This window comes from Crinia signifera, chromosome 4 (genome assembly GCF_055691185.1).
Source record: "Crinia signifera chromosome 4, ASM5569118v1, whole genome shotgun sequence".
Classification (NCBI taxonomy): Eukaryota; Metazoa; Chordata; class Amphibia; order Anura; family Myobatrachidae; genus Crinia; species Crinia signifera.
The window spans coordinates 150,959,984-150,986,953 of NC_139220.1; the positions used below are offsets into that span (position 1 = coordinate 150,959,984).

The 26,970-nt window shown below is 43.3% G+C and overlaps 1 protein-coding gene across 7 annotated transcripts in view; it reads left to right on the top strand.

Moving 5' to 3' along the window:
• The window catches only part of MDFIC (MyoD family inhibitor domain containing), a 162,884-nt gene that overhangs the window by 7,533 nt on the left and 128,381 nt on the right, over positions 1-26,970 (top strand). For 4 of the 7 annotated variants that reach the window (XM_083182780.1, XM_083182777.1, XM_083182783.1 and 1 more), the window contains exons 2-3: positions 968-1,081; positions 4,316-4,467. In XM_083182780.1, the coding sequence (XP_083038906.1) occupies positions 4,374-4,467 (94 nt within the window). In that variant the 5' untranslated portion in view covers positions 968-1,081; positions 4,316-4,373. Of the gene's footprint in view, positions 1-927; positions 1,090-1,111; positions 1,130-4,315; positions 4,468-26,970 lie in introns of those variants that run through there. The other 3 variants (XM_083182781.1, XM_083182778.1, XM_083182782.1) reach the window with 3 other exon arrangements.

Here is a 26,970-nt window from a genome sequence, read left to right on the forward strand (position 1 = left end):
CATTACCTGACACTCTTTTTGCTATTGAACTAACATTGTAGCATGCCCTGCGCAGTTTCAGCTTGATCTAATAGCAAATATTGTGGCAGGGCATGCAGGGATACAGTATATACAGTACAGTATATACAAAGCAGCTTGATAAATACTAATTACATGTTTGCCACTGCTCACCAGAAAATGATTCTAAAATGTTGCTATGAACTATGAAAACTCCAAGTGGATATTAGCCAGTCAGAATTTAAGGGTCATCTTATTAAGTGCTGCTTTTCAAATCTGCCACACATCAGCCACAGCGTTGACCATTGCATTGAAAGGGGCAGTAATATTAAGTAAAAAAACAAAAACTACATGATTTATTGTATATTTATTTTTATTGTATATTTACAGTAATCCATACTGTTTTTTAACATATGTAAATGTATCCCTTAATCTAATACCCCATGTTCGTAACAATAGTGCATTTATTATTTTCAATTTATAAACTTAATTTACTCAATGTATCATTTTTTAAAAATAAAAATAATTCTTACATTAAAAATGTAAATATTACTTTTTTTTTTAAATCACTATTTGTAATAGCTGCCAATTCTAGTAACTATTTATCTATAAACATTTACTAATATAGTTCTGTACAGAACGTATACATTAACTGGTGAGCCTGTAGTGTCACATCCAGTTGTGTAGTGTGTGAATGATGCAGTATGCTGAGCCTCCTCACTGGACAGACAGGATGGGTGTGGAGTGCTGCTAGTCATGTCATTATACAATGAGTATCATGCAGAAAGCTACTTAGTGTACACTAGTACACAGGCTGTATCACTTAGCTCTCTGCACCCATTGCTGCTGTATGAGGGGTACAGTGACAGCCCCAGCTGGGATAGATGGTAGCAGCACTATACTGTCTGGAAGTTTTGACTAAAGTACCAGGAGGGGGCGGCCCCGGAGCCTCCTCCTTTGTCTGTTTTAGGGCGGTCGGCCGGCAGCCAGAGGGGGATGATTTTGAGTCTCCGGAAATGATGAAAATAAGGACTGAAGAGAGAGAGAAGAGTGAGTGAGCGATATAAAAAGTTTCTTCTGCAAGGTAAAGATGTGAGTCCGTAGTGATGTCATGGTTCCCCTGTCCTGTCAGGTCCGTCCGCTGCTCTCTAACGGGACGCGCAGTCATTCCTGCATGACTGAGCTGCACACTGATAACAGACCCTCTGCACAGCGCTGAGCGGGGATCACACTGACAGCCCTCTTTATGGCACTACAAATGCTGGCCCTCCGCATGCCGCTGAGCACATTGACAACTATCTACATTGCATTGAACGAAGCTAGTCCTCTGCATGGCACTGAGCACACTGATCGATAGCCCTCTGTTTCTCACTGAACATACTGTCTTCTGCATGGCACTGAGAATACTGTTCGAAAGCCCCCTGCATGGCACTGAGCATACTGAAGCCCTCTGCATGGCTCTCTGCCAGCGCTCCCTCTGTAGAGTTTTCCCTGCAAACTTCTGCAACTGGTGCACTCACTGGCACTTTGCTGACTAACGTCCTCCTCATTACATTACAAAGCCTCCTTTCTCTGCTGCTAACACATTAACTTCTTCTTCTATGCTGAACGTACTGTACTAGTGATTCATGTCAGCGGGACTGTGAAAAAGTTGCACAATAAAAATGGATGATAGAGATTTATTTTCAGTGATGTACTGTAGTTTATCAATTTATTTTGCATAGTATAGATCAATTGTTATTTCATGCTGTACTGTTTGTGTATTTTCTATGGCACCAGTTTTCAAAAATGGTCAAAATGCTAAGTCATACTTGCCTAACTGACCCTCTCCTTGTTTCTGGACTTCCCTGGTAATGTATGATTTCCATCTCGTATGGTGAAACACCTTTCTTATCAGTTACCTAGCTCCCCACAGGTGATGGCAATCTTACGTTACAGGGAAGTCCAGGAACAGAGCATTTTCTTCCTGAAGGAGAGGGTCAGGTAGGCCACCCTGTGCGATTATCTGGATTAAATGTATTAAGCCAATGATTCACAAAGTCCAAGTTTTAAGTATATCCCTGCTTGTCCTCAGGTGGTGTAATCAAGTTGAATGAGGTACAAATTAATACCTTTTTCAAACATATGACACAAGAATTTCCATTTTTCTGCTAAGCAAAATCCTGGTGACCCATGTCCCCCCCCCCCCCCCCCCCCCCAGGCCCCAGTATATGTCACCATATCCCCCAGGCCCTTGTGTGTATGTCCCGCTCCCCCCCCTTTTCCCTCCAGGGCACCAAATTGGTCAGGGCAAGCTCTGACATACATGATACACACATACACATATGCATGTAACACTCGTTACTTGCTCCCAGACACCCCACAAACAACCTTTCAAAGGCTTCTAAATGTGACCGGGTCACACAATTCGCACTTAACCTGGGTTGTCTACCGGGACAAAGGTCCTGGGAAAAACCCTGGCCAATAGAGGGTTCACATACATGAGAACATGTTGGTACCCTTCAGATCTAAATGAGCGGGATTCTCTAAACGAAATATGCGGTAAAAACACCATTATCAGGGTTTTTACCGCATTTTGATATGCAGGAAAACCCTCACTACGGGTTTTCGCTGCGGCTCGTATCGCCAGCATAAGCTAGCGATACCCCATTGAAGCCTATGGGCTTCTTAACGCCACCCATGCAGCTTAGCACGGACCCCCATCGCCTCGCACTGACTCCCCTCACCTGTGTCCGGGCAGCACAGTGCTGTGCTGCTTGGACCTGTGACCTCCTCCTCCCTGCACTGTAAAACCTTTTCCGGTTGCAGGGAAGAGGAGGAGAGCCCGCCTGTCTGCAGCAGCAGCCCCGGGTAAGTGAGAAAGGGGGGGGGCACCGGGGACCCGCTGCGCATCGCCGGCCACAACGCAAAGGTCAGCTCTTAACACAAGAGCTGTCCTTTTGCGTTAGCCGGCAATGTGCGGCAAAGTGGGGGCGCGGATGTTCGAGCATTCCACCCCATGTCTAAAAGGGGTATTAGTTATTTGTGCCTAAATCCCCATGCTCCCTAGCCTACCTGCAGCTGTCCTGGCTGTGACCGATATAGTTAGTCATATCAGCCACGACCGGACGATATTGTGCTTACACCCTGAATGATATTAGTGATGTCATCGGGACCTGCTGAACATGCAGGTCATTTAGCTATATAATATATTTAGTAGACATTAATCACCGTAAACGGCATGTGGGAGCGTGCATCATTAACAATATTCAGTGTACACACTAGACAATATAGTGATCTAAATTGTTCAGAATGCTCTTTCTCAATGATATCTTACACTATATTTCCTTAAGTGAGTATGGGTTTAAGCATGGATATCCTCAAAACCTGGATTGTTGTGGTGCCTTGAGGATCATATTTGGGAACCACTGTATTTAACACATAGAATATGTCCTGAGCAAACTTGCATTGGTTGCTAATGGTTCACATAACTTAGTTCACTAAACAATTCCTTTAGGTCCTACATATGTCAAAACTGTTTTAAGTAAGCTCATATCACCATAAATGCATATGAAAGAAAGTGATCAGGCTTTCAGTTAGAGCAAATTGGAATTTTAATTGAGGCAGAGACAACAGTCAACACGCTTCTGAGTGCAAAACGGCCTTGCTTCTCTCATGTTGGCTTACACACACTAACATAATTACTTGCTGGTGTCATAGATTTATTTTCATATTATTACAGGTTGAGTATCCCGTATCCAAAATGCTCGGGACCAGGAGAATTTTGGATAACGGATTATTCCGTATTTCGGAATATTTTAATATTTCAATTATGTATTTTGAAGTATCTTGCATGTATGCTGTATAAACACATAAAATACACACAAATATATTTTATTACCACATAAAATACACACAAATATATTTTATTTGTTCAAAAACAAGGTTTCAAAACATGAAACAAAATTTGTGTACTATCTCAGATATTGAATTTGAATGCCAAGCAATCATTTTCTTGCACATATATAGTGCCAGTTACATATCATGTCACCAGTAGTGCTGTTACAAATGTCCCCAGTGAGTTTTTAGCAAAAAAAATATTTTTTTTTAACTTTCTGGAATGTATGGTTTTCGGAATAATTCAGATAACGGATACTCGGATACGGGATACTCAACCTGTACTTATAATTTATTTTAAAAATGAATTGGCTATAATATAATTGTGTCGAAGTGCAGGCCATGGACTCTCAAACAGTGGTGATTTTTGTATACTGCATATAAAGTTTGAGAAGGTCATGTGTTTAGCTGGTACAGTCATGTTTCTTGTTTTCTCATGCAGTTCCTGCTGCAGAATTGTCTTTGGTTACATTTGTATTTCTTGTGGAGAGACCTGGCAGATGTCCCAAGTGAAAGAACCTTTTCCTCCAGGGCCTGTAGGGCCTGAACAAGATACTTCAGCTGAAGACAGTCTCTTGATCTCCCTCCCCTTGGGTAAATCTCTGAAATATATATTTTGCTTGCTTTTACATGCACCAGAATTTCTTTTATATACAGTTAAAACTGAAGTTCCGTAAAGAACATGTATGCTTCACAACAGTGAAATTAACTTGTCGTTATGAAGGGTGAAGGGAAGGCCTCCAATCCTGAAAGTTTCATAAACCGCATTTCTGGACTAATGTAAGGCCTTTTTTACTGCTAGTCACGAGACCCAACTGTACACTGCCTTCTTAGGGGATATTCAATTCTTGACAATTTTTTCAACCAATCAAAAAATCTGGAAATTTTTGCCATTTTTATGACAAGTTGGATTCGCCCTATTCCATGCCCATGCCGATTTTTCGACTAGTTGAAAAATCTGGCACGATTGAAAACCAAGAGGATTGTTGTCGATCTACATGGTTTTTGACCTTGACAGATTTTTCCACCACTAATGTCACATTTGCTGGTGTTTTCGTCTGCTTTTGGGTCAGTTTTTGCCAATGTCAGTTTACCCCCAAAAATCGTGAAATGGAATTCTTGTAAATGTACTCAAAAATGGGCGAAAACACCCACAACTGAGTGGCTGAATTAGTGCATTTTTTCAGCTAGCCGTTTTAACAGCACTACTTCAATACTACCTTATTGATTGGTGACTTAAGGTAATAAACGTTTCCATGCTTGATAGTAATATGGTGTAAAGTGCAGAAATGTAGTGTAGCCAATATTCCTGTTTAGAGAATCAGAGTTGATTTCTGCCTACTATGGGTAAAGCACAATAATGCATAATTATATCAAGGTTTTAAATTCCTTATGGTATTAATATTATATGCCTGGCACATACCGTGTTTCCCCGATAATAAGACCTCCCCGAAAATAAGCCCTACCCAGGATTTTGGACACTGGTCCAAAATAAGACCTCCCCCGAAAATAAGCCCTATCAAAAGGGTGGTTACACTAACTTCTGTAACCCCATCATCTACAGGCTTCTACTATACCGTAGAAGCTGTTGCAGCTCCCGGTCCCAGGGATGCACTGCGCCCAGCGCGTGACGTCACTGTGCACATCACGCAGCTGCTGTACACGGAGGGAGCAGTGGCGCAGGTGGAAAACAAGAAGAAGAACTGAAAAGTGCTGTATTGTTGGTGAGGAGCAGGACTCGGTGCATGTTACTTTAAAAGAAGGAATGGGGACTGTGTAAGGAGGACTCGGGCATGTTACTTTAAAAGGAGGAATGGGGGCTGTGTAAGAAGGACTGGGGGCATGATACTTTAAAATAAGCCCTACTCCGAAAATAAGGCCTATGATGTTTTTTGTTGCGGAAAAAAAAATAAGACCGTGTCTTATTATCGGGGAAACACGGTATTTCATTTAGTGATTATATGTTGTGTATCTTATAAGTGTACTGCTTTGGCATGCCCCGGATTCTTACAAAGGGGAGCATCCAATTAGATTACAAGCATTGAAAAACTATGCTACACCAAATAAATATATAGGCAATTCTGGACCCAGATGTCGAATTACCATTGGTGCAGCAGGTGCAGTGCCCTGGGGGCCCCTTATTGCAAAGATGCAATAATGGTCACAGGTCACTCATTTATGGCAGTTCTGTGTAGCCCTGTGTTGCCTTAGATTGCCTGGAGACATTGGACCTTATTCAGATTGGTATGCTTGATCGATGGTTTGAAGTATGCATGCACATTTCTGTGCATGTGCATATGCCAGGTGCAGGCAGCCATGGAGAACAGGGTGTTCACCGGGCACACGCACCCAACACTGCAGGCGGAGGGAGTCTGGCAGCGGCGGAGGGTAGTCACACCCATGGAAACGCCCAGCGTTTCATGGGTATTCCCATGGAAATCACCCGGTGGTACAGGTGGTGGGCAGCTGACATCACCGGATGTCAGATGCCTGCCCAGTTCCTGTCAGGGTGCAGACAAATCTAAGTGACCTGAGAGATATATGCATGTACCTTCCACATTATTCGATGGTCAGTGACCATCGAATGATGTGGGTGTTTCCCCATGGTCTGCGAATGGATGTTTGTGTTAAACATCCATTTGTAGCCATGTGGGCAAACCCACCGTGCGAGGGGGGAGCAGAGCGGTGGGCAAGTCAACCAGAATAAGGGCCATTGACATTGGAGACATTGCGTCTCTGTATGAGATTGTTGTTGCGACCGCAGACTTTCAAATGAATCCTTTCTATTACTGCCGTCTCCAGATAATCGTGGCACATGTGCAGGGCTTATGCCGTGGTGTAAATTCATACAAAATCAACATTGCATTGAATCAGGGTCACTCTCATGTTTGTTGAAAAAACTTCTTTATTAATTTTATGGTCAATATACTGTATAATAAAGTGATTTATAAATGTGGGGGCAGCAAATATACTATGAATATTGGTATATACATTTATATGAATCCTATGCGATCAACATTGGTTTATAGATCTTTTTCGTAATTGGATAACTACTGCATGGGTGAGGAATCTTCCAAAATCCCATTACTTTTCTAAAAAGTTCCTAGGTTTAAAATGCTGCATATTTGAGTGCCACTTCCCTCACTGTAATGTCTCTGGGGCTGGGGACTGGAGTATTATACCCCTTTTACACCAAAAACCCTGGTCCGACCCTGGTCTTTGAACGCTGGAGTTTCCAGGGTCTGACCCTGCTTTATTCTGCATTTTCACAGCACTTCGACCTGGGTCTGCACCATTTACACTGAACCTGGGTCAGCCCTGCCTTTCCTTGTTGATATAGATAGAGATATATATATATATATATATATATATATATATATATATATATATATAGATAGATAGATAGATAGATAGATAGATAGATATATATATATATATATATATATATATATATATATATATATATATATATATATATATATATATATATATATATATATATATATATATATATATATATATATATATATATATAGATCGATCTATATAGCTTGGAGGGGGTAGAAGGGGGAAGCTGTCCCCGGGTGCTGTGAGGGTAGAGGGGGGAAGCTGTCCCCGGGTGCTGTGGGGGTAGAGGGGGGAAGCTGTCCCCGGGTGCTGTGAGGGTAGAGGGGGGAAGCTGTCCCCGGGTGCTGTGGGGGTAGAGGGGGGAAGCTGTCCCTGGGTGCTGTGGGGGTAGAGGGGGGAAGCTGTCCCCGGGTGCTGCTGGGGTAGAGGGGGGAAGCTGTCCCCGGGTGCTGCGGGGGTAGAGGGGGAAAGCTGTCCCCGGGTGCTGTGAGGGTAGAGGGGGGAAGCTGTCCCCGGGTGCTGTGGGGGTAGAGGGGGGAAGCTGTCCCCGGGTGCTGTGAGGAGGAGGGGGGTCCCTGCGGCTGCTGAGGGGAGAGGGGGTACCTGTCAGCCTGACACTATGATTGCCGGCGCTGCCGCTGCTGTATCTCCCCCCCGGCGGCCGGTCCTTGCGGCGGATGGACAGTCAGTGTCGGCGGTCCCTCTGGCGCAGGGGAAATAGTACTATTTCCCCTGCGCCAGAGGCACCGCCGACACTGACTGTCCATCCGCCGCAAGGACCGGCTGCCGGGGGGAGATACAGCAGTGGCAGCGCCGTGTCAGGCTGGCCGCTGATAGGTACCCCATCTCCCCTCAGTAGCCGCAGGGACCCCCCTCCTCCCGCAACACCTGGGGACAGCTTCCCCAGCGCTGCACGCTGTGGACCTGCTGCGGGTGCCTGGACCCGCAGCGGGACCATTTACACCGCCATTTACACGGGTCCCATGCGGGTTCTACCCAGGTCAGGACCTGGGTAGAGGACCCGTGTAAATGGACACGGATACCCCCCATTTACACCGCCGAGGATCCGGGTCTGACCAGCCGCTGACCCAGATTTTTCGGCGGTGTAAAAGGGGTATTAGAGAACTGTGCTAATTCAGTGTGTGCGGCCCCCCCCACCCCCATAAAATATGGCCATTGTCTGTGTGATATGGAATGGTTATTTCATTGTTTGTGAGGCTGAGTGATATCAACATTGCCTTTTGACTTGTTTGATTATGTTGTAATGGTAATTCAGAGGAATCCAGTTCTAGACAGTGGTCTTTTGTTTGGTATCCTTAGTTTTTAATCTGTTAAAGACAGTGATTTCTTTGTAGGGGTACTTAAGGGTATGTGATACTGGCACATTGTGTCATTTTACATGTTTATAGTTACATAGTTTCAGAAACCGAAAGAAATGAGTGAAATCAATTTAGAATTGAGTAGCAATAAGCACATTTATGCAGAAGTTATTATAAAGCTTATTTTAACTTGTCGCTTTAGATGAGCACCAGTTATTGCATGTTTTTGGCTGATTATATACACACAACATTGCCTTATCATACTAGAAACTCTGTTTATTTTCTTTATATCTCCATGTTTGGCTACTATGTAACTTTTTTAAAACCATGTACTGGTACTTCAGCAATATATATGTGGTTTTCCAAAGAAAAACAAGAAGTTCTGTAGCTAAGGGGGGTATTCAATGTGAGGGTCACGGCAGTCGACCGAGAACATGCAGGCGAGATTCAATGTCCCGCCTGCCGGGGAGCGAGAAGTGGGCGTGGCAGCTCGTCACTTCCCGGCTGTTCTCGGCAGAACGAGCCCGACAGCTTGTGATGTCGGGCTCATTCTGCCGAGATACCCTGCTCAATGCTTTTTGGGAAGACAGCATTACATAGGGCCCGGCGGGCATCTCCCCAATGGAAGGTGCTCGCCGGAGATTGAATATTCCCCTAAATCTCATGTAACCAGGTGTGGTATATTAGACTAACAATGTCTAGGTCATCACCAAAAGGTTGACATGCACAAGGTCGACACTGGAACCCGGACAACATAAGCAAAAGACAACCAAAGACATGTTGACCTATTGCCTTGGTTAACCTTTTGACAACGTTGACCATATGTTAATCTAAACATTGTCTTTAAGCCATCCAGATATGCTGGGACATGCAAAAAAAAACAATGCCTTAAGGTAAATTCACCATTCGTTACAGAGACACAGGAGGGGCCCTAAAATATTCTATGGCTAAAATCTAAATGGAGCTATGCAGAAAACTTGGAGAATCAGAGAGATGAAAGGAATATATATATATATATCACTCCTCAATATTAACACAGCTCAAGCCTATCTGTGGAATCCCTATATAAAGGTCATAAATCCAGAATTAGATTTCCGTTTTTACTAAGCTTTGCCCATGTTTTGCGACCCACGGTTTTCCAGTGTGTGCAATTTTGTTGACCTTTTTCCCCTCACAGTTTTTGTATGTCCCTCTGCATAGCACGTTGGCACAAAATCCACTCAAGAGAAATCTTTCTGTGCAACCTTATAGTTGCCAAAATATTTCTTCCCTTTTTCACAATTGACAATTTCACAATTGACAATATACCTATCTGGCTTTTATATTGTTTCAAAACATACAAATAAATGTTATGTTTTAACTTTTTAGTTTAGATCTCTACTATTTGGCACTCAACAGAAACCTAATAAGCTTAATCAATCCAGTGTGCAGATGCTATACTGATGCTTTTTTCTTTCCCTCTGTTCTTGGATAACACTTTTATTCTTTGGCGCACAGAAGATATTGACAATATTACAATATACAATATTGTTAACAATAATTTTGTGCAAATAGTCTAGGGTGTACACATTATATTGTTACAATACATGCTCCCGCTAGTCGTTATGCCCCCCCTTTGTCATTTTATACATGCAGTAAAAGCCAGACTATGGGGGTTATTCAGACCTGATTGCACAGTTGAGAATTTGCAGGCCATGCGATAATTGAATGACTGCATGCGTACGACTTGTAGTACACATGCATGAGGCCATCCTGTTTATCACTGATAGTATGCAAGATCACAGGCAGGACGCCAGAATTTGTAGGTGATAACCAGCCCAGTTCTGGGCGTGTCAAGGAAAATGCAGGTGTGCCCAGGTGTTTGAAGGGAAGTCGGGTGACATCAGCTCCGGCTCCGATCAGCCTGCTGAATAAGTCCCGGGCTATGTACAGACTGCACACACTTGCAGCAGCTTATCATACATATGTGGTCCTTATCATATGTGATCTTTAAGCTCCATATGCACACAGGAGCTGCATATCCCATCCCATCCTGTCCGGTGCATATCAGTGGCGTAACTATACATTGGGCGCCCCCCCCAACCCATCTGCTTACCCCTCAGCTAGCCGCCGCTGTGCTGGGGCCTGTTTTTGAGGCCTCCTCTAGCATCCTCAAAAAGTGTCTGTTGTAAGGGGGTGGACAATTTGTGAGGGACTTTTTCATTAACTGAAGCCTGCCAGGAGGAGAGCCGGTAGATCTGTGGGTCCCAAAGCGACAGTGGAGAGGTTGGTCCTGGGCACCGGCAGCGCATCGATAGCCCCACAGATCCCTGGCACCCCCACACTTACTCAGTGCCTCCCCGTGACCGTGGGGTCTGCGGGGGGTCTGTTACGCCACTGATGCATACGCAGTCTATCGATAATCGCCCAGCCTGCGAATTTGAAGCCGTGCAATCAGGTCTGAGTAACCCATCCTAGGGTTCAAATAAAATGGCTTATGGTTTTATCTGTATTTCTCTAAGAAAAGATTTCTATCTCAAAATGGGAAAAAGCCTTCTGTTTATACAGGCTACTATACAGATACCAGTGAAGGGAAATCAGCTGAAATTGGGACTTTGTGTTTTCTTTACCCTTAGGCATCATTGCAATCAGCAGCTGCATGTTTGAAGCCATTCATTATTATTGTGATTTATTGTTACATTTTTATGGCACTAGCAATCCTTCTTTGCTTTCCATATTAGGAAGAAATACAGTAATAAAACAAAGCTTAGTATGAACAAACATAACTAATAAGATGGACCAGCTCACAAGTTTACAGTCAATATAAAAGAAGACTCTAGAATTGGGTTGAAGCACAGGGAGCAAAGCTGGGCTGCACAAAACATTTTGCATTATATATAGGGCTTGGGTCTGGCAGAGTTTCCTAAAACCAGTGCCACTGATCATCTGTATTTACTACACTTAACAGTAGGCTCTGTTTTAAAACCCAGGGTTGCCTACTTTTGAAAAATCATTTCACGGACAAATATAAAATCCAAGGGGACGGGCCTTGGGTCGCTAGGGGGTGGGCCTTGGGTCGCCAGGGGGTTCCTAAAGTATTTTGATAAGCATGTAGCCAGATTGCTAGTGGGGACAGTGCTGGGAGACCAGGCAGAGAGGAGTCAGTGAAGGAGTAGTTGGGGCAGTGCTGGGAGAACAGGCAGAGGGGAAGGGCAAGGAATGAGTAGTGTAGTGGGGACAGTGCTGGGAGACCAGGCAGAGAGCAGTCATAGGGGAGGGTAAGGAATTAGTGGGGACAGTCTAGTGCTGAGAGATCAGGCAGAGGCATGGGCTTGCTAGTAACTTTCAGCGCAGGTGGCAGCACAAAGAATCAGCCCACCACCACCATTAACCCCCCCCCCCCAGACCCAGCCCCCCCCCCCCACACACACACACACACACAAACACACACCCCTATAATAATTTATTTGTAAAAGCAATGTCCAAGGCTGTTCACCCTTTTCCTTGCACCACTGGTAGTTGCCTTCTGGCTCTCCCCTTCTACCTGTCATAGCTGCAGGGGTCCAAAAAGCACAGCAATCAGCCCGGCTGCATAGATCTGTCTCCCAGCCGCAAGGTGCAGAAGAAGTCAGCCCCAGTGACATCGTAGCGGCCCGAATGGCATGCGGTACACTGCCCCCCTGCCCAGCCCTGAGAGGAGAGTCAGGGGAGAGAGGCCGAGCAAGGAATGCAGTAGTCGCAGGGACAGTGCCGGCAGAGGGCTAGTGAGTACAGCGCGTGAGCGCGAAGAGCAGTGAATACACTTACCCTGCCCCTTACACACGCTGTTCTTCTCTCCTGAGATGAAGATGCAGCGTCATCACGGCATTGGCATCTAGCACATGCGCAGTTCATATCGTGCAAGCGAGGTGTCAGCTACGGGGTTAAGGGGCCCTCTTCCGGGAGTCCGTGAGATGTCCCAGGATTCCGGGAGTCTCGCGGACATTCCGGGAGAGTCGGCAACCCTGTTAAAACCTCATCACTGCAAAAGCCAGTGCAAAAAAGCAGAGAGGGTTACATTTGGGATCCCGGGATTGGCCTCCTTTTATAAGAAAGACTGGTCCCTCCCCCAAATGTCACTATAAAGGACTTCTAAGCCTTCCCCCTATGCTCATCCTCCCCAATCCCCCTGCCCTGCCCTGTCACTTACGCAGTGGTGGTGACAGGCAGCAGCAGGATCATATGACTATCTCCAGCGGGTGGCTGGGGGCGGCACAGCGGGCGACTGTCCGGGTTTGGGACAGTATGATGTGCTGACAGGCATAGCGGCGGAAGGGGCTACGCAGCATGATGTAATGTCAGGGGTCACGCTGCGCAGCCTTGGCGCTGCCATGCCTGTTAGCACAGTGCACACTGTCCCGACCCCTGAACAGCAGCACAGGTGGTAAGGAGCAATCGACCGGGCAGCGTCTGAGACCTATTCTAAGGTGCTCATCAGGGGCGAATTTAGGGGTCAGGCCGCCCCTAGGCACAACATTTCTGTGCCCCCCTGAGCGCAGGGAAGATCTGTGTGCCGCTCAGCTGCTGGATACACAGCAGCCAATAGACTGTGTGTGTGTGTGTAGAGTAGCCAATGGGCGGGCGCCGGCAGCAGTGAGCCTGAGCCATTTCCGAACGTGCAGGGGGACCGTCGGACCCAGCCACTAAGCGGTGATGTAATGTGCATAGCAGAGTGGGTGGGCAGTGGCGGGTGACGAGCGGCGCTGCCGCCTACACATGATAATTCATGTCTTCGGCGGCGGCGCTCGTCACTCGCCGCTGCCCACCCGCTGTGCCGTGCTGCTATTTAACAGAATGTCAGCCTGCCTGCCGCCCTTAAGTGGTGCCGCCCTGAGGCCGGTGCCTCACGGGCCTAGGCACAAATCCGGCCCTGGTGCTCATCGCTACCCAGCTTTAAACAAAAAGTGATTTTTTTGCATGAGGGTACTAATTAAATCCTGATGGGCCGCAATCCTGGAATCCCGCCGATCCCGATCCTGGGATTGGCCTCCCTAGTTAGTAGCAATTCATACACAGCTGATCATATTGAGTGCCACAGATCCCTAATGGAAACTGCTCAGACACCATGGGTTATTGGACACCAGGGGCCAGATGCACCAAGCTTCAAAAAGTTATAAAGTGGAGAGTGATAAACAACCAGCCAATCAGCTCCTAACTGCAATTTTTCAAACCCAGCCTGTAACACAGCAGTTAGGAGCTGATTGGCTGGTTGTTTATCACTTTTTGAAGCTTGGTGCATCTGGCCCTGGTCTATTACAGAGCAGAAAACTGGTGAACAGGAAAGCTACCTGAACATTTGGAAGATCATTGGTGCATAATGAGTTTTTTTTTTTTTTTATAGAATTTTTAAAAGTAGTGAAATGTAAACAGTCCTATTTAGAAATAAATAATTTAAACAAACCATAAGGGTGCAAATCAAAGATTATTTGGAAAGATGGAATTTAGTAAATTTCTTATATAGCTCTAAAAAGATGGAGCCAAATATGAAATACAAAAACTTTAATGTGGAAATTACCTACTGTAATTGCAAATAATTTCTAACCACTGCAGAGTACTTCAGTAAAGGTAGTACAGGTTGGGTATCACTAATCCGGATATCCCAAAACCAAAATATTCCAAAAACTGTAGGTCCCCCCCCCCCCCCGTCACACCTTTATTTATACTACTATCATTCCCCAGTGTCTTTGGTGGCCACGGACTCTTCATCGGCATCCCCGGTCCCAAGGATGCATTGCGCAGGTGCGCCAGTGACATCATGGGCATACACATGCAATGCATCCTTTGGAACTGGGATACTGCTGAAGAGGATTCCAATGGTCGCTGTGGATGAATGGTGACCATTGGAGGACCGCCACGGGACCAGGTGAGTATGTTAACAAAAAATATTCCGAAATCTGGAATAATCTCTTATCCAAAATGCTTGTCTTCCCGAGCATTTTGCATAAGGGATACTTAACCTGTATCATTAAACATGTATTTTCCTGGCTATGGGATCAGACCGAAATGTAGTAGGGTTGATTGGATTTTTTACAATACATATGTCTTAAGGCAGGCATGACCAAACTATGGCCCTCCAGCTGGCCCATCATGCCTTGCCACAGTTTTGCTATTAGGTAATGCTAAAACTATGGCAAGGCATGCTGGGATGTGTAGTTTCACAACAGCTGGAGGGTCACAGTTTGGCCATGCCTGTCTTAAGGCATCCATACACTAGGCCAGTAGTTTGTTAACTTTTTTGAATGGCGGCACCCTACAGTACCAGATTTGTTTTCACAGCAGCTTAGGCCAGACGTTTCTTATTGAGAAATTTAGAAAAACATATTAAATTAAGTAGTTTGTGCTAATATATGTCAAACTGTAATTAAGTTTTTAATTATGTATTGAGGGAAGATTCAGTTCTGTTTGTCCAAATAGATATACAGCCACCAGCACTGATTCCATTGACCATAAATATTTTACATCTGTCCTTGACCACCAACCCAAGGCACCCCTGCAAGTTCCTCAGGGCACCGCAGTGAGCCACAGCACACCGTTTTGAAACTAGGTAATTCACATGCAATTTGCATTCGTTTCCTGCAATTTCGGCAAATAATCTCAGGAAAAGAGCCCAAATTGCATGTGTAAATGACAGCAGAACCAATGCGATGCGTGGTCCCATTTGCATCGCACCAGAGCTAAAAGTTGCACCGGCTGCACAAACAGGATTTCTTCTGAACTTTGTAGGCTTGGCTGGGATCGCTTGTGATATATCGCATGCAAAAGGACCTGGGCGGCTCAAGGGGGGATCGCCGACAACGTCTCCGAGGTGAAAAGTCGCTGTAGTGTATGGCCACCTTTACAATCCTTGGTTTTTTTCACAACTGATTTATTCCGAAAATTCCAGCGATCTTAAGGTGTCATTCTACCTTTTATTTTGTGCAACTTTTTACAATGAAAAGGATATACATTTTCATTCCTTTGATGTGATGAGATGTTTTTTTTAATGACCACACAAAAGATAAATGATTTAATAGTTATACTTGGCATCAAATACATTATAAAGGCAGTTTACAAAGCTTTCATAATGAGAGGAGTCTGCTCATTATGGATGCTTATGAGGGGAAAAAGAAATTGCTCTTATCCAAATCCGTATTCTCACTGAAGCAGATTGGCAGGTGTGCCACCTGGGCCAGGATCTGTATGATTACACACAGCTAATGGTAGACAGTCTGTTTAACCATTTGAGTGCCAACATCTCTGTAAGAGATGTGTAATATATCCCCTAAAATACCATCGTATTTGTTATATGAATTAAAATTAAGGTCATTATGATGAATAAAAATGTTTGCTTGGCAAATTTCACAGCTATTTTTTCAAATTCACTTGGCACTCGAAAGGTTAATCAAGGGTTAAGCTACTGTAGGTACACACTAATCAATTTAATCGATAAACCAAACAAGGAATATAAATGTAAATTTAGTCTTAGCTGATTAAATTGTAGATCGTTTAAAGTCACATTTGAAACCTTTATTTATTTGCTTTCTTTTAGTCAAGATTACTCAGTGGCTCTGTTTTCATTTTAGTCTAAATTTAGTCAACGTTTTAGTCATACATAAACTATCATCAACAATTACCTTTCATCAACCTTTTCAATAACAAAATTAACACTACAGTATAAGGTCCTAATATCTGCACTACAAACAAAACTTTTTTTTTTTTTTGTTACCTATTTTCTGCCACAACCCACAGAATTTTCATATGTCTGCCCATCCAATCTTAATTCGGATATATTTTATGAAATACAGTAGGAGCACATTGTCGAAAATGATAACATACTGGGCCTGATTTAGAGATTGCCACAGAAATGGGGAAATCACTATTCGGTGATATTCACACTTCTGCAAAACTGTCATGGAGGCAGTGGCGTAACTATAGTCCCGCAGACCCCGCGGTCCCTGGGAGGTGCTGAGTAGGTGTGGGCGCCGGGGGTCTGTGGGGCTATCGATGCGCTACACTGCATGCTGGTGCTGCTTACCGTTGCCGCCGCCGCCGGGAGTATGACCAAGACTCGGGACCCGCAGATCTATTGTCTGCGGTCCTGGCTCTCCTGGCTGGCTCCTGCAGTGCTAATGAAAAAAACGCTCGCACAAAATGTCTTTCTGTGAGCTATTTTCTCATTAGTACTACAGGATCCAGCCGGGACTGCAGAAAAGTCGATCTGCAGTCCCGGTCACACATCGGCGGCAGCAGCAATGGCAAGCAGCACCAGTGGGGTAAGGCAGGCTTGGGGATTGGGGGGGCCGCCAACATTTATGACGGGGGGTCTGTTTTTATAGTTAAGCTACTGCATGGAGGACTGCGTCAGCTGTGTGACATCACAAGTTGATGTGACCCGATACATGGCTGGCATGCACCTGGCTAGGCTGTGCAGCTGGTAATGTTTTCGCAAATTTGTGCAGGTGCATTGTGGGATGAGACCTGGCTTGCAGGGGGGCCTTGCCCTGTTCTGGATGGCCTCCATGCATGGTGTGTCTGGAGTTTTTGGTTAGAGAATTCTCGCTAAGGCTGTATCTACACAGTGCATTTTGACAGGTCCTGCTAAAACGCAATGTGTAGATGCAGCCTAAACTACATCACTCTGAGCCAGGCCCATTGCATGATGTCAGTATCTTTTTTGGCCAGTACCTTCTGGCAAGTCTGACTGATTTGTTAAACAAAATCGACCATTTTATCTGTGTTTGGCCGAAATGGTTATGCTTACTCGCTACCCTAAAAAAATGGTAATGCTCACACACTACTCTAAAAAGAAAATGGACAATAATTGTATAGCGTGACCCTAGCTTAAGTTCTAGTTAAAATGCAGCAGTCCGGCCTTTGTAATTTGTTGATACTAAGAGAGTTGGAATCCCTCAGAATTATTTTTTTATTAATAGTATTTTCCCAGAACAGCACCTTCATTTCACCTTACTTGCAGCCAAACAAATGCATCTCAGAAGAAATGTAAATTAACTATAAAGTGTGGTGAAGATGGGGTGCTTTTTTTCAATGAATTCTTAGGATAAAACATTATCAATAAACAATCAAGGTAAGAAACTACATGTGCTGCAAGAATGAATAGAGTAAAGGCAAGCTAAGGATATGTGTCTTTAATATACAGTATGTGCTAAATTTACTGTTTGGTGTCCAAGAAGTCAAAGCTATGGTTGCAACTAAACCCTTTCAGCTTGGAAGGCCCCTCTGGCAGCTATAATGTACAGTGTGAAGTCATGAGTTAATGTCTTGGCTTTCCTAGTTACTGATTATAAAGTTGAAATGCCAGATGTGTACAGGAAATAGCCGTGAAGTTAGTGCATTTCTCTCAAGTATTTTTTGTCAGTGGTCTTAAACACGAGGGTATATTTTGAATAAAAGTTTGTTTAATATTTTATTTCTTGGCCTTCTTGACAAGCTTTCTCTATTTCTGTTTTTGTAAATTCTAATATTCAGTAACCTACAAAAGCCACAGTTTCACATTTTTGCAAGATATTTGTTATTGTACTGCTTTAGTGGCAACTCCCTGCGCTTCTGTGATGTTTGGCACTGTTAAAGAATGTTGATATAGAATACATTTTCAGATTTCTGGGATATGTTTAATGTCTTAAAGGACTAGTTAGTATATACGTACAGGATATTGATCTACATTTTAAAATGCTAGAATTTAACCAAATAAAACAAAATTTGCAATGATGTTGCATAGCCACTTTTTCTTTAACTTTGTGTCTTATTCGCAACAACAATGCAGTGAATCCTCACAGAGGGCCAGATGTATCCAGCTTCAAAAGTGATAAAATAGAGAGTGATAAACAGCCAGCCAATCAGCTCCTACCTGCCATGTCACAGACTGTGTTTGAAAAATGTTAGGCAGGAGCTGATTGGTTTGTTGTTTATCACTCTCCATTTTATCACTTTTTGATGCTTCGTGCATCTGGCCCTCAATCTGAACCAAAGACTGCAGGTTGCAACTTTAACTGCGCAGGAATTAAGGCCTAATTCAGATTTGATTGGAATGGGGCATATGCAGTTCCACGGGGGTATACGCATGTACGTATTTGCTCATGTGCAGACCCCCTGTAAAAACGCCTTTGGCAAGTATCACAATCTCTGAAGCGTTCGCACAGGTAGGGAAGGGGGGCAAAAATGGGGCGGCATCAGGGGAACGCCCAGTGTTTTATGGGCATTCACATAAAAACACTGGGCATTTCCCTAGGAACTTAATTGACAATGTAAGGAATATGTATCGCACCCATAGGTACCGATTCTGTGGGTGCTCAAGGGCCCGAGCAGCCATGGAAATTGATGAGCACCCACGGGCCTGAGTCCTGCTGCTGGGCCACCATATTAACTTGCTAATTTGCGGCTGCAGCACCCACGTTGCCGGACCCGCCACCTGGGAAACAGTATCCCGGGAAGAGTGTATTCTGTCTGCGGAGTACCTGCACTGTGGGGGAATTTATGTATGTGGAACTCTGTTGCCGTAATTTGAATTTTGGAGACAACTGTGCTCCATAATATAAATTGGTATCATTTTGTGGCCACACCCCTTCCCCATGAAGCCACTCCTCTATATTTTTGGCTTGAGCAAAACCCACGAGCAAAAACATAAATTAGATGTACTTCTGGGCTTACCAAATCTCACACAACCTAAAAATAAACATTGAAGGACATCAGGTGGCGCTTTTTCTAATAACAATAACCTGTATAAACAAGGTGAGTCCTAGGCTTCCTGTTATTGAGATGAGGTTGTCACCAAATCCTTCATGATATCGCCTCAGCTTCCCAAGTCACCACACTGACCTTTTTATATGATTCCTCTAGGAAAGAAGGTGTGTCTTTCCCTGCTCAGGGCGTACGGCTGACATCACATGACGTCAGCACCCGCCCCGTATTCGTTGATCAGAGGCGGAAATAAAAGTCCGTTCTAACTGACTTTTATTACCGAACGGGAGAGAAATCTTCAAATGATTTCTGTCCCCTTCTCCTGCTATGCTCCTCACAAGATCTGGTCTCTCATCCACACTCATTACTGGTGGAATTAATGCAATAAAGAATACAGCATCTATCCTTATGTATCATTGCCTATTTCCCTATGGATTGTAAGCTTGAGAGCAGGGCCCTCCTACCTTTGACTGTCTGTAATTACCCTGTTTGTTGTATCACTGTCTCCTTTTATAAAGTGCTACGTAATATGCTGCACTATATAAGAAACTGTTAATAAATACATGTGTTCTCAGACACATTCACTCATAGAGAAATGATAGACAGAATGTAATTGGCTGCTATGGACAACATCACCTCTTTTCATTTTAGAAGCTTCAGTAAATTTACCCCGTGTGTCTGTTTTCTACTTCAGCACAAATCTAATTAATCATTCATTAATTGGAACTGTTTTATACCATTAATACACAGCAGTAAAGTAGTTTGCATGCCTGCTTGCCAGTCTGATGGAAAGACTACACGGTCAATGGTTGGCATGTATTTAGTAAGTAAGGTGAAAAACCCTTTAGCTTCACTGGATGAAAATAAAACTAAAGGCCCATACAGATTGGTCTATTTTGCCCAGTATTTATGCTGACCGATGATGGGGAAAATCGCTGGGCTGAAAAACGCTCAGTGCATACACACTGAGCGTTTTTTCACCTGTTTTAGCAACTTTTTATAGAAAGCCGTCCACTCCGTTGCTCATCTGCTGGTAAAACCAGCAGATGAGCGACCGGGCCAGCGATGATGCGGGATCGTGCCTCAGCGCTCACCGCTGGCCCGTACACACTGGGAGGCTTTCGAGCGGAAAGCTGCTCAAATGAGTAAACTACGCTGCTTTCAGCTCAAAGTCGCCCAGTGTGTATGGGCCTTCACGCTAGAGGAAAATGGTTACTAGCGCCTTTTTGAAAACTAATGAAAGTCATGTATGCACCCTGGACAGGATCCGAGGACATTGTAGAGATTCAAAGGCTTTTAAACAGGAAGCAAAATATATAACTAAGCATTTTAGATATAGCAATTTACAGGCATCAATGTATGATTTAGAATGTTTAAACACAAGATAGTTGTTCATACGGAAGGATAGCAGTATTAAAACTAATGGTGCGAAGATATTACTACTCATAATAAGGTATGGTTCTTTTGAACAACTTTGAGCCAGGTGCTGTGCAAACATTAGAATATTTTAGCTTTAAACAAAAACATTCAAATTGATTAGACGGCTGCAACAAGAGCTTACTTGGAGACATTTTTGTTTGGAATGAGCATATACCTAAACAAGGTGGTAATTTAAGATGACTGCATGAACATTTTTTTATTATGCTTAAATGTGGTTATGGCAGCTGTTCAAATACGTAATAAGGAAAATTGCATTTAGACTAGTGAGGCTGTGAAACAGAAGGCTACAGTTGTAGCTCATCAAAACTAGTATTCTGGATGCAGTCATTAAGGAATGATGTTGACGTTCATAATGTTAGAACCACAATTTCTACGTGATGTATGTCGACATGAGATGTTGCTATCGGCAACCAATCATATACTATCTGTTATCTTCCAGAAAGTGCTGAATAAATAAGTATTTTCTTATTGGTTGCCCATAGCAACATCCTAGGAGAAATAGAACTACTATCTTAGTGAATGTCCCCTGCTATGCATTTTGACATTATGACCATATCATCATTCTCATGTCAACATATACTACCACCCAAGTTTTATCAAATGTGTGTAAGAGCGAGCAGGAACTTCATCCATTCTACAGAGCATGTTAGAGCCTTAGGGAAGTATTCAATTAGCGAATTCGGCATGTGCAGCGAATCCTGTTTAGGATTCGCTGCACTGTCACCGTGTTCCGGAGGGCTGGAGCCTTTGCTGCCAGCCCTCCTTGTCCCCGTATTCAATGCCGCAGGGGCTCACTGCCCCTGGTGGCGAATCTTGACCCCTGCGGTGGATGCCGCAGGGAGCCGGGGGACAGCGGCAGGCAGGGAGATGGAAGTCTCCCTGCCTGCCCCAGAATGTATGTGGGGGGGGGGGGGAGGTGGGCTCCCTGGGACCCAGGCAGCACAAGCTGCCCCCCGGGAGAGCTAGCAGGGGACCGGGTAGGAGCCGCTGACACTGCTCCCGATCGTGCATTTGTAATGATCGGGAGCAGTGAATATATGAATATGTAATGAGCGGCTCTCGGCTGGCTATTATGTGTAAAAAAAAAAAAAAAAAAAAAAAAAAATATATATATATATATATATATATATATTTTTTTTTAATTAAATATATATTCATGTGCTATGAGCACATGAATAAAAATAGCATGCCCTTTCAGATAATAAAATTCCTGTTTTTTTATTATTTTTTTTACACCAAATTTTAAAAATCAGGAATTTTATTATCTGAAGGGCCATGCTATTTTTATTCTTATGCACATGAATATATATTTAATAAAAAAAAAAAAAAAAAAAAAAAAATTATATATATATATATTATATTATATATATATATATATATATATATATATATATATATATATATATATATATATATATATATATATATGTGTACAAAAAGAAACACAGGAGGAGCGCTCCATAGTGTAAAACCAGATATGATTTAATAGATATAAAATATCCACGGTACAGTCAATCAGTACTCGTACCGTTTTAAAAACAGCAGTGGGATGGTTACCACATGATGTATATATAACAAGCCAGGCAAGCCTCCTATCACCATCCGGGGCAACTGCAGCACGACACGGAACCTCACCAAACACTCTGTGAGGGAAGCGGTGTACCGTCAGGCTGGAGAGGATCAGATGCGGCAGGGGATTCCCGACAGACACAGAGCTCGCCGTCACCAAGGCCCGCCCTAACAGCTCTGTGTCTGTCGGGAATCCCCTGCCGCATCTGATCCTCTCCAGCCTGACGGTACACCGCTTCCCTCACAGAGTGTTCGGTGAGGTTCCGTGTCGTGCTGCAGTTGCCCCGGATGGTGATAGGAGGCTTGCCTGGCTTGTTATATATACATCATGTGGTAACCAGCCCACTGCTGTTTTTAAAACGGTACGAGTACTGATTGACTGTACCGTGGATATTTTATATCTATTAAATCATATCTGGTTTTACACTATGGAGCGCTCCTCCTGTGTTTCTTTTTGTACAGATTGTCGTTTGTTCCTGTGAGTCCCAGAAATTACTTTGGAGGAAGCTGCAGTTCAAACTTGGAACTTTTAGTGTCTATTTTAAAAGGGTGCTCATATCCTTTGTTTCTGACTGGTGCTAGCTAACCACAAATTAGCGCTGATTGGATCCACCTTATTCCACTTTTCTATATATATATATATATAGATATAGATATAGATATAGATATAGATATAGATATAGATATAGATATAGATATATATATAGATATATAGATATATATATATAGATATATATAGAAGTATATGAAATGGGCACTCACCAAGGTCTTTAAATTCAGCAAGAAAATTTTATTCACGAAATGATAATACATCCGACGTGACGTGACGTTTCGATCAAAGGATCGTCATCAGGAAAAAACAACACAGGTAACAGGTATCATTCCCAACAGCAGGCAACCTGGTATCCATCCATGGAGGAGATACAACTGTATAGCCTCACCGGGCCAGTTTAAATACCCCCAAACAGGAAGTGACCACTGCACTTCCTGGTGCAACATCAAAAACGGTACAATCTCGTATATACATCTAGGCAAGGGATAAGGCAGTCTGCTAACATAAGCATTAGAACATAAAGCCAACGGATTGTACCACAATATAAACAAAAACAACAATTGTCAGAAAAAACGCTGTTTAGCGCTAATAGCTCCAGTCCCGCTAGACCGGAAGTAGAACTTGCGTTCCACCGGTCTGTATAGCGGAAGACTTCCGCGTGTCAGGACTCGCGATCTCACAAGCGCTAGGCCGGAAGTAAAACTTGCGTTTCACCGGTACTAGCGATGGGCAGCTTCCGCGTTCCATCAGGCGCGTGGCACGTGACGGTGTAAACATTAATGGTTCTATTTGTATTCTAGCGGGTCAATTTAGACACAGTGACCAGTGTCTTAACAACGCAATGAGTAACAAAACGAGTCGGTGGAAAACCAATCAGCGGGGAGCGGGGGATAATAAACAATAAGAATGATGTTTGGGTATTTATAAACCAGCCCGGGTGGCCTCACTAATACTAGCACAATACAAAGAATAAATACATAAATAGATAAATAAATTTGTCCATATGTCACCACTTGTTGACATACAGGACAAGTGAACAACAATACATAAAAATACATATATAAACAGGTAAACCATATATACAAAACATATAATAAAAAAGTGACATCCATGTCAAAGAAGTGTATACAAAATATATATTTCTATATTTGTATGTTTTTCAAATATATTTTATATATTTTTTTATATTTTTGTATTTTGATGTTTATGTTAAAAAATTATTTGCAAATATCCCAAAGGGGTAATCAAGAATTGGCACCACATACGTAGATAACTTATAGAAGTAATATCAATATGCGACAAATGTATCGTAATCACAAAGTTAACATAAACAAATTAATGTAAACGTAAATAAGGATAAAGAATGACCTGGAGACACCAAATCCAACTCCAAAAAAATAAGAAAATCCAAACCAAGGCAACTGGAAAAATAACCATAAAAATGAAACAACGGGAAAAGGGTATCAGAAGTTTTTATCGCAAAAAGATGGACAGTGGATTCGCCTCATTTAGGCCTTTAGGGGCAATGGTGCCCACCTCGAAGATCCATTTGCCTTCTCTTTTCTTGAGCATGGTATCCCTGTCACCTCCTCTCACGGGCTTAGGGATATGATCGATCAGCATGCATCGGAGACTGGCCACACTGTGGCCCATTTTAGCAAAATGCTTGGCGACAGGTTTGTCCGAAGTTTTTGTGATAATCGCCGCCCTAATAGTGGTCCTATGATTAGCCATCCTCTCTCGAAAGTCCCGTTTAGTCAGGCCCACATAATACAGCCCACATGGGCAAATAAGGATGTATATTACGTAATCCATTCTGCAGTGGAGCCTATGTCTGATGGTAATCTTTTTCCCACTATGTGGGTGGGCAAATGCTGGTCCTGTCATCATGGACCTACAGGTAGTACAATCGCTGCATCTAAAGCAACCATTTTTGGGGCGAGGAAACCAGGTGCCTGTGTCGGCTGCAGGTTGGCAGAGAGGTCTCATCAAGAGGTCCTTGAGATTGCTTCCTCGTCTGTATGCACACATAGGTGGTACTTTACTAACCCCAGTAAATGCCGGGTCAGTGGCAATTATTGGCCAAAATTTAGAGAGTTTCTGTTTCCTAAAGTGTGCCCCTGTGTCGAAAGTGTTGGCATAAATCATTCTTGGTTTTTTGTCAGCTGTAAGAGGTACTTGCTGATCTGCTGAATTTTTGGACCTTGCCTTGGTGAGGCATCTAGAGAGCGTGGTATCGGAGTAGCCACGTTCCTTGAATCTGGAGTACATATCTCCAATCTGTTCCTCCATTGTTGTTATAGCCGTGTTGTTCCTTAGAACTCTTAAAAATTGAGACACTGGTAGGTTCTCTTTCAAATGTGGAGGATGGTGACTCGTTGTGTGGAGAAGGGAATTTCTGTCCGTATCCTTGCGGTAAAGTCTGGACCCTAGGCCACATCCATCCTTGAAGAGTGTAACGTCAAGAAAATTAATTTCAAAACAACTAAAAGAAAAGGTGAAGCGGATTGGCGTCTCCAGGTCATTCAAACAAAAAAGCATGTCCCTCAGATCACTCTCACTCCCCAGCCATATCAAAAAGAAATCGTCTATATATCGACGGTAATAAAATATTTTTACGCCATATTTGGGAAAAATATGCCGCTGTTCATAACAGGCCATGTATAAATTGGCGTATGCAGGTGCCAGGTTCGACCCCATTGCGGTGCCGGTCTTTTGCACAAAATACTTGTCTTTGTACAGGAAATAATTTTTTGTCAGAACTAATGTGGTTAACTCCACTAGAAACTCAGTGGGGGGACCTCCACGGAGCTCATCCTGTAGTGTATGTCTGATCACATCCAGGCCCTCCCCATGGGGAATCACAGTGTACAAAGATGCGACATCCATTGTCACTAGGATAGCTTCAGGGGGTATGGCCGGGATCCTCTTAATACTTTGTAATAAATCACCAGTATCACGTAAATAACTAGAGGTTTTGGTAACATACGGTTGTAGGTGGTAATCCACATAGCGTGCCAAAGGCTGCAGGACGGATCCCCGGGCCGAGATGATTGGTCGGCCAGGGGGATCCGTCATGCTTTTGTGGATTTTAGGCATCGTATAAATTATTGGACAAATGGGGTAGTCCACCCTCAAAAAACCACACACATTCTCATCAATCCACCCTGCAGACAATGCTAAATCCAAAGTGCTGTCAATCTCTTTTTTGACCCGCAGTCCAGGATCCCCTGGAAGGCATTGGTATACCAGGCTATCACTCAATTGTCGCAGGATTTCTTTATCATAATTAGCCCAATCCTGGATGACCAACGCACCCCCCTTGTCGGCCTGTCTAAAGACCAGGGAGTCGTTGGCCATCAAGGATTTCAAGGCTACACGTTCAGGTGTCTGCAGATTATGAAATTGTGGGCGTGAAGAGGGCGGATCCCTCGAACAATCAGTAAGCCTCAAAAAAGTCTTGATACTGGGATTGGCACTAGAGGGGTCAAACATACTCGGTTGCTTGAACAATGGTATATCTGTTGTGTTTATACCACCTTTGAAAAATTCTCTAAGTCTGAGCTTGCGCCCAAACTTATAATGATCGACAGTGGACTGAAAAGGTTTTTGGTCACAAGTAGGCACAAACGAAAAGCCAAAGGACAATAATTTAGTCTCACTATCAGTGAGTAAATGACTCGACAAAATGAGGCCTAAATGAGGCGAATCCACTGTCCATCTTTTTGCGATAAAAACTTCTGATACCCTTTTCCCGTTGTTTCATTTTTATGGTTATTTTTCCAGTTGCCTTGGTTTGGATTTTCTTATTTTTTTGGAGTTGGATTTGGTGTCTCCAGGTCATTCTTTATCCTTATTTACGTTTACATTAATTTGTTTATGTTAACTTTGTGATTACGATACATTTGTCGCATATTGATATTACTTCTATAAGTTATCTACGTATGTGGTGCCAATTCTTGATTACCCCTTTGGGATATTTGCAAATAATTTTTTAACATAAACATCAAAATACAAAAATATAAAAAAATATATAAAAAATATTTGGAAAACATACAAATATAGAAATATATATTTTGTATACACTTCTTTGACATGGATGTCACTTTTTTATTATATGTTTTGTATATATGATTTACCTGTTTATATATGTATTTTTATGTATTGTTGTTCACT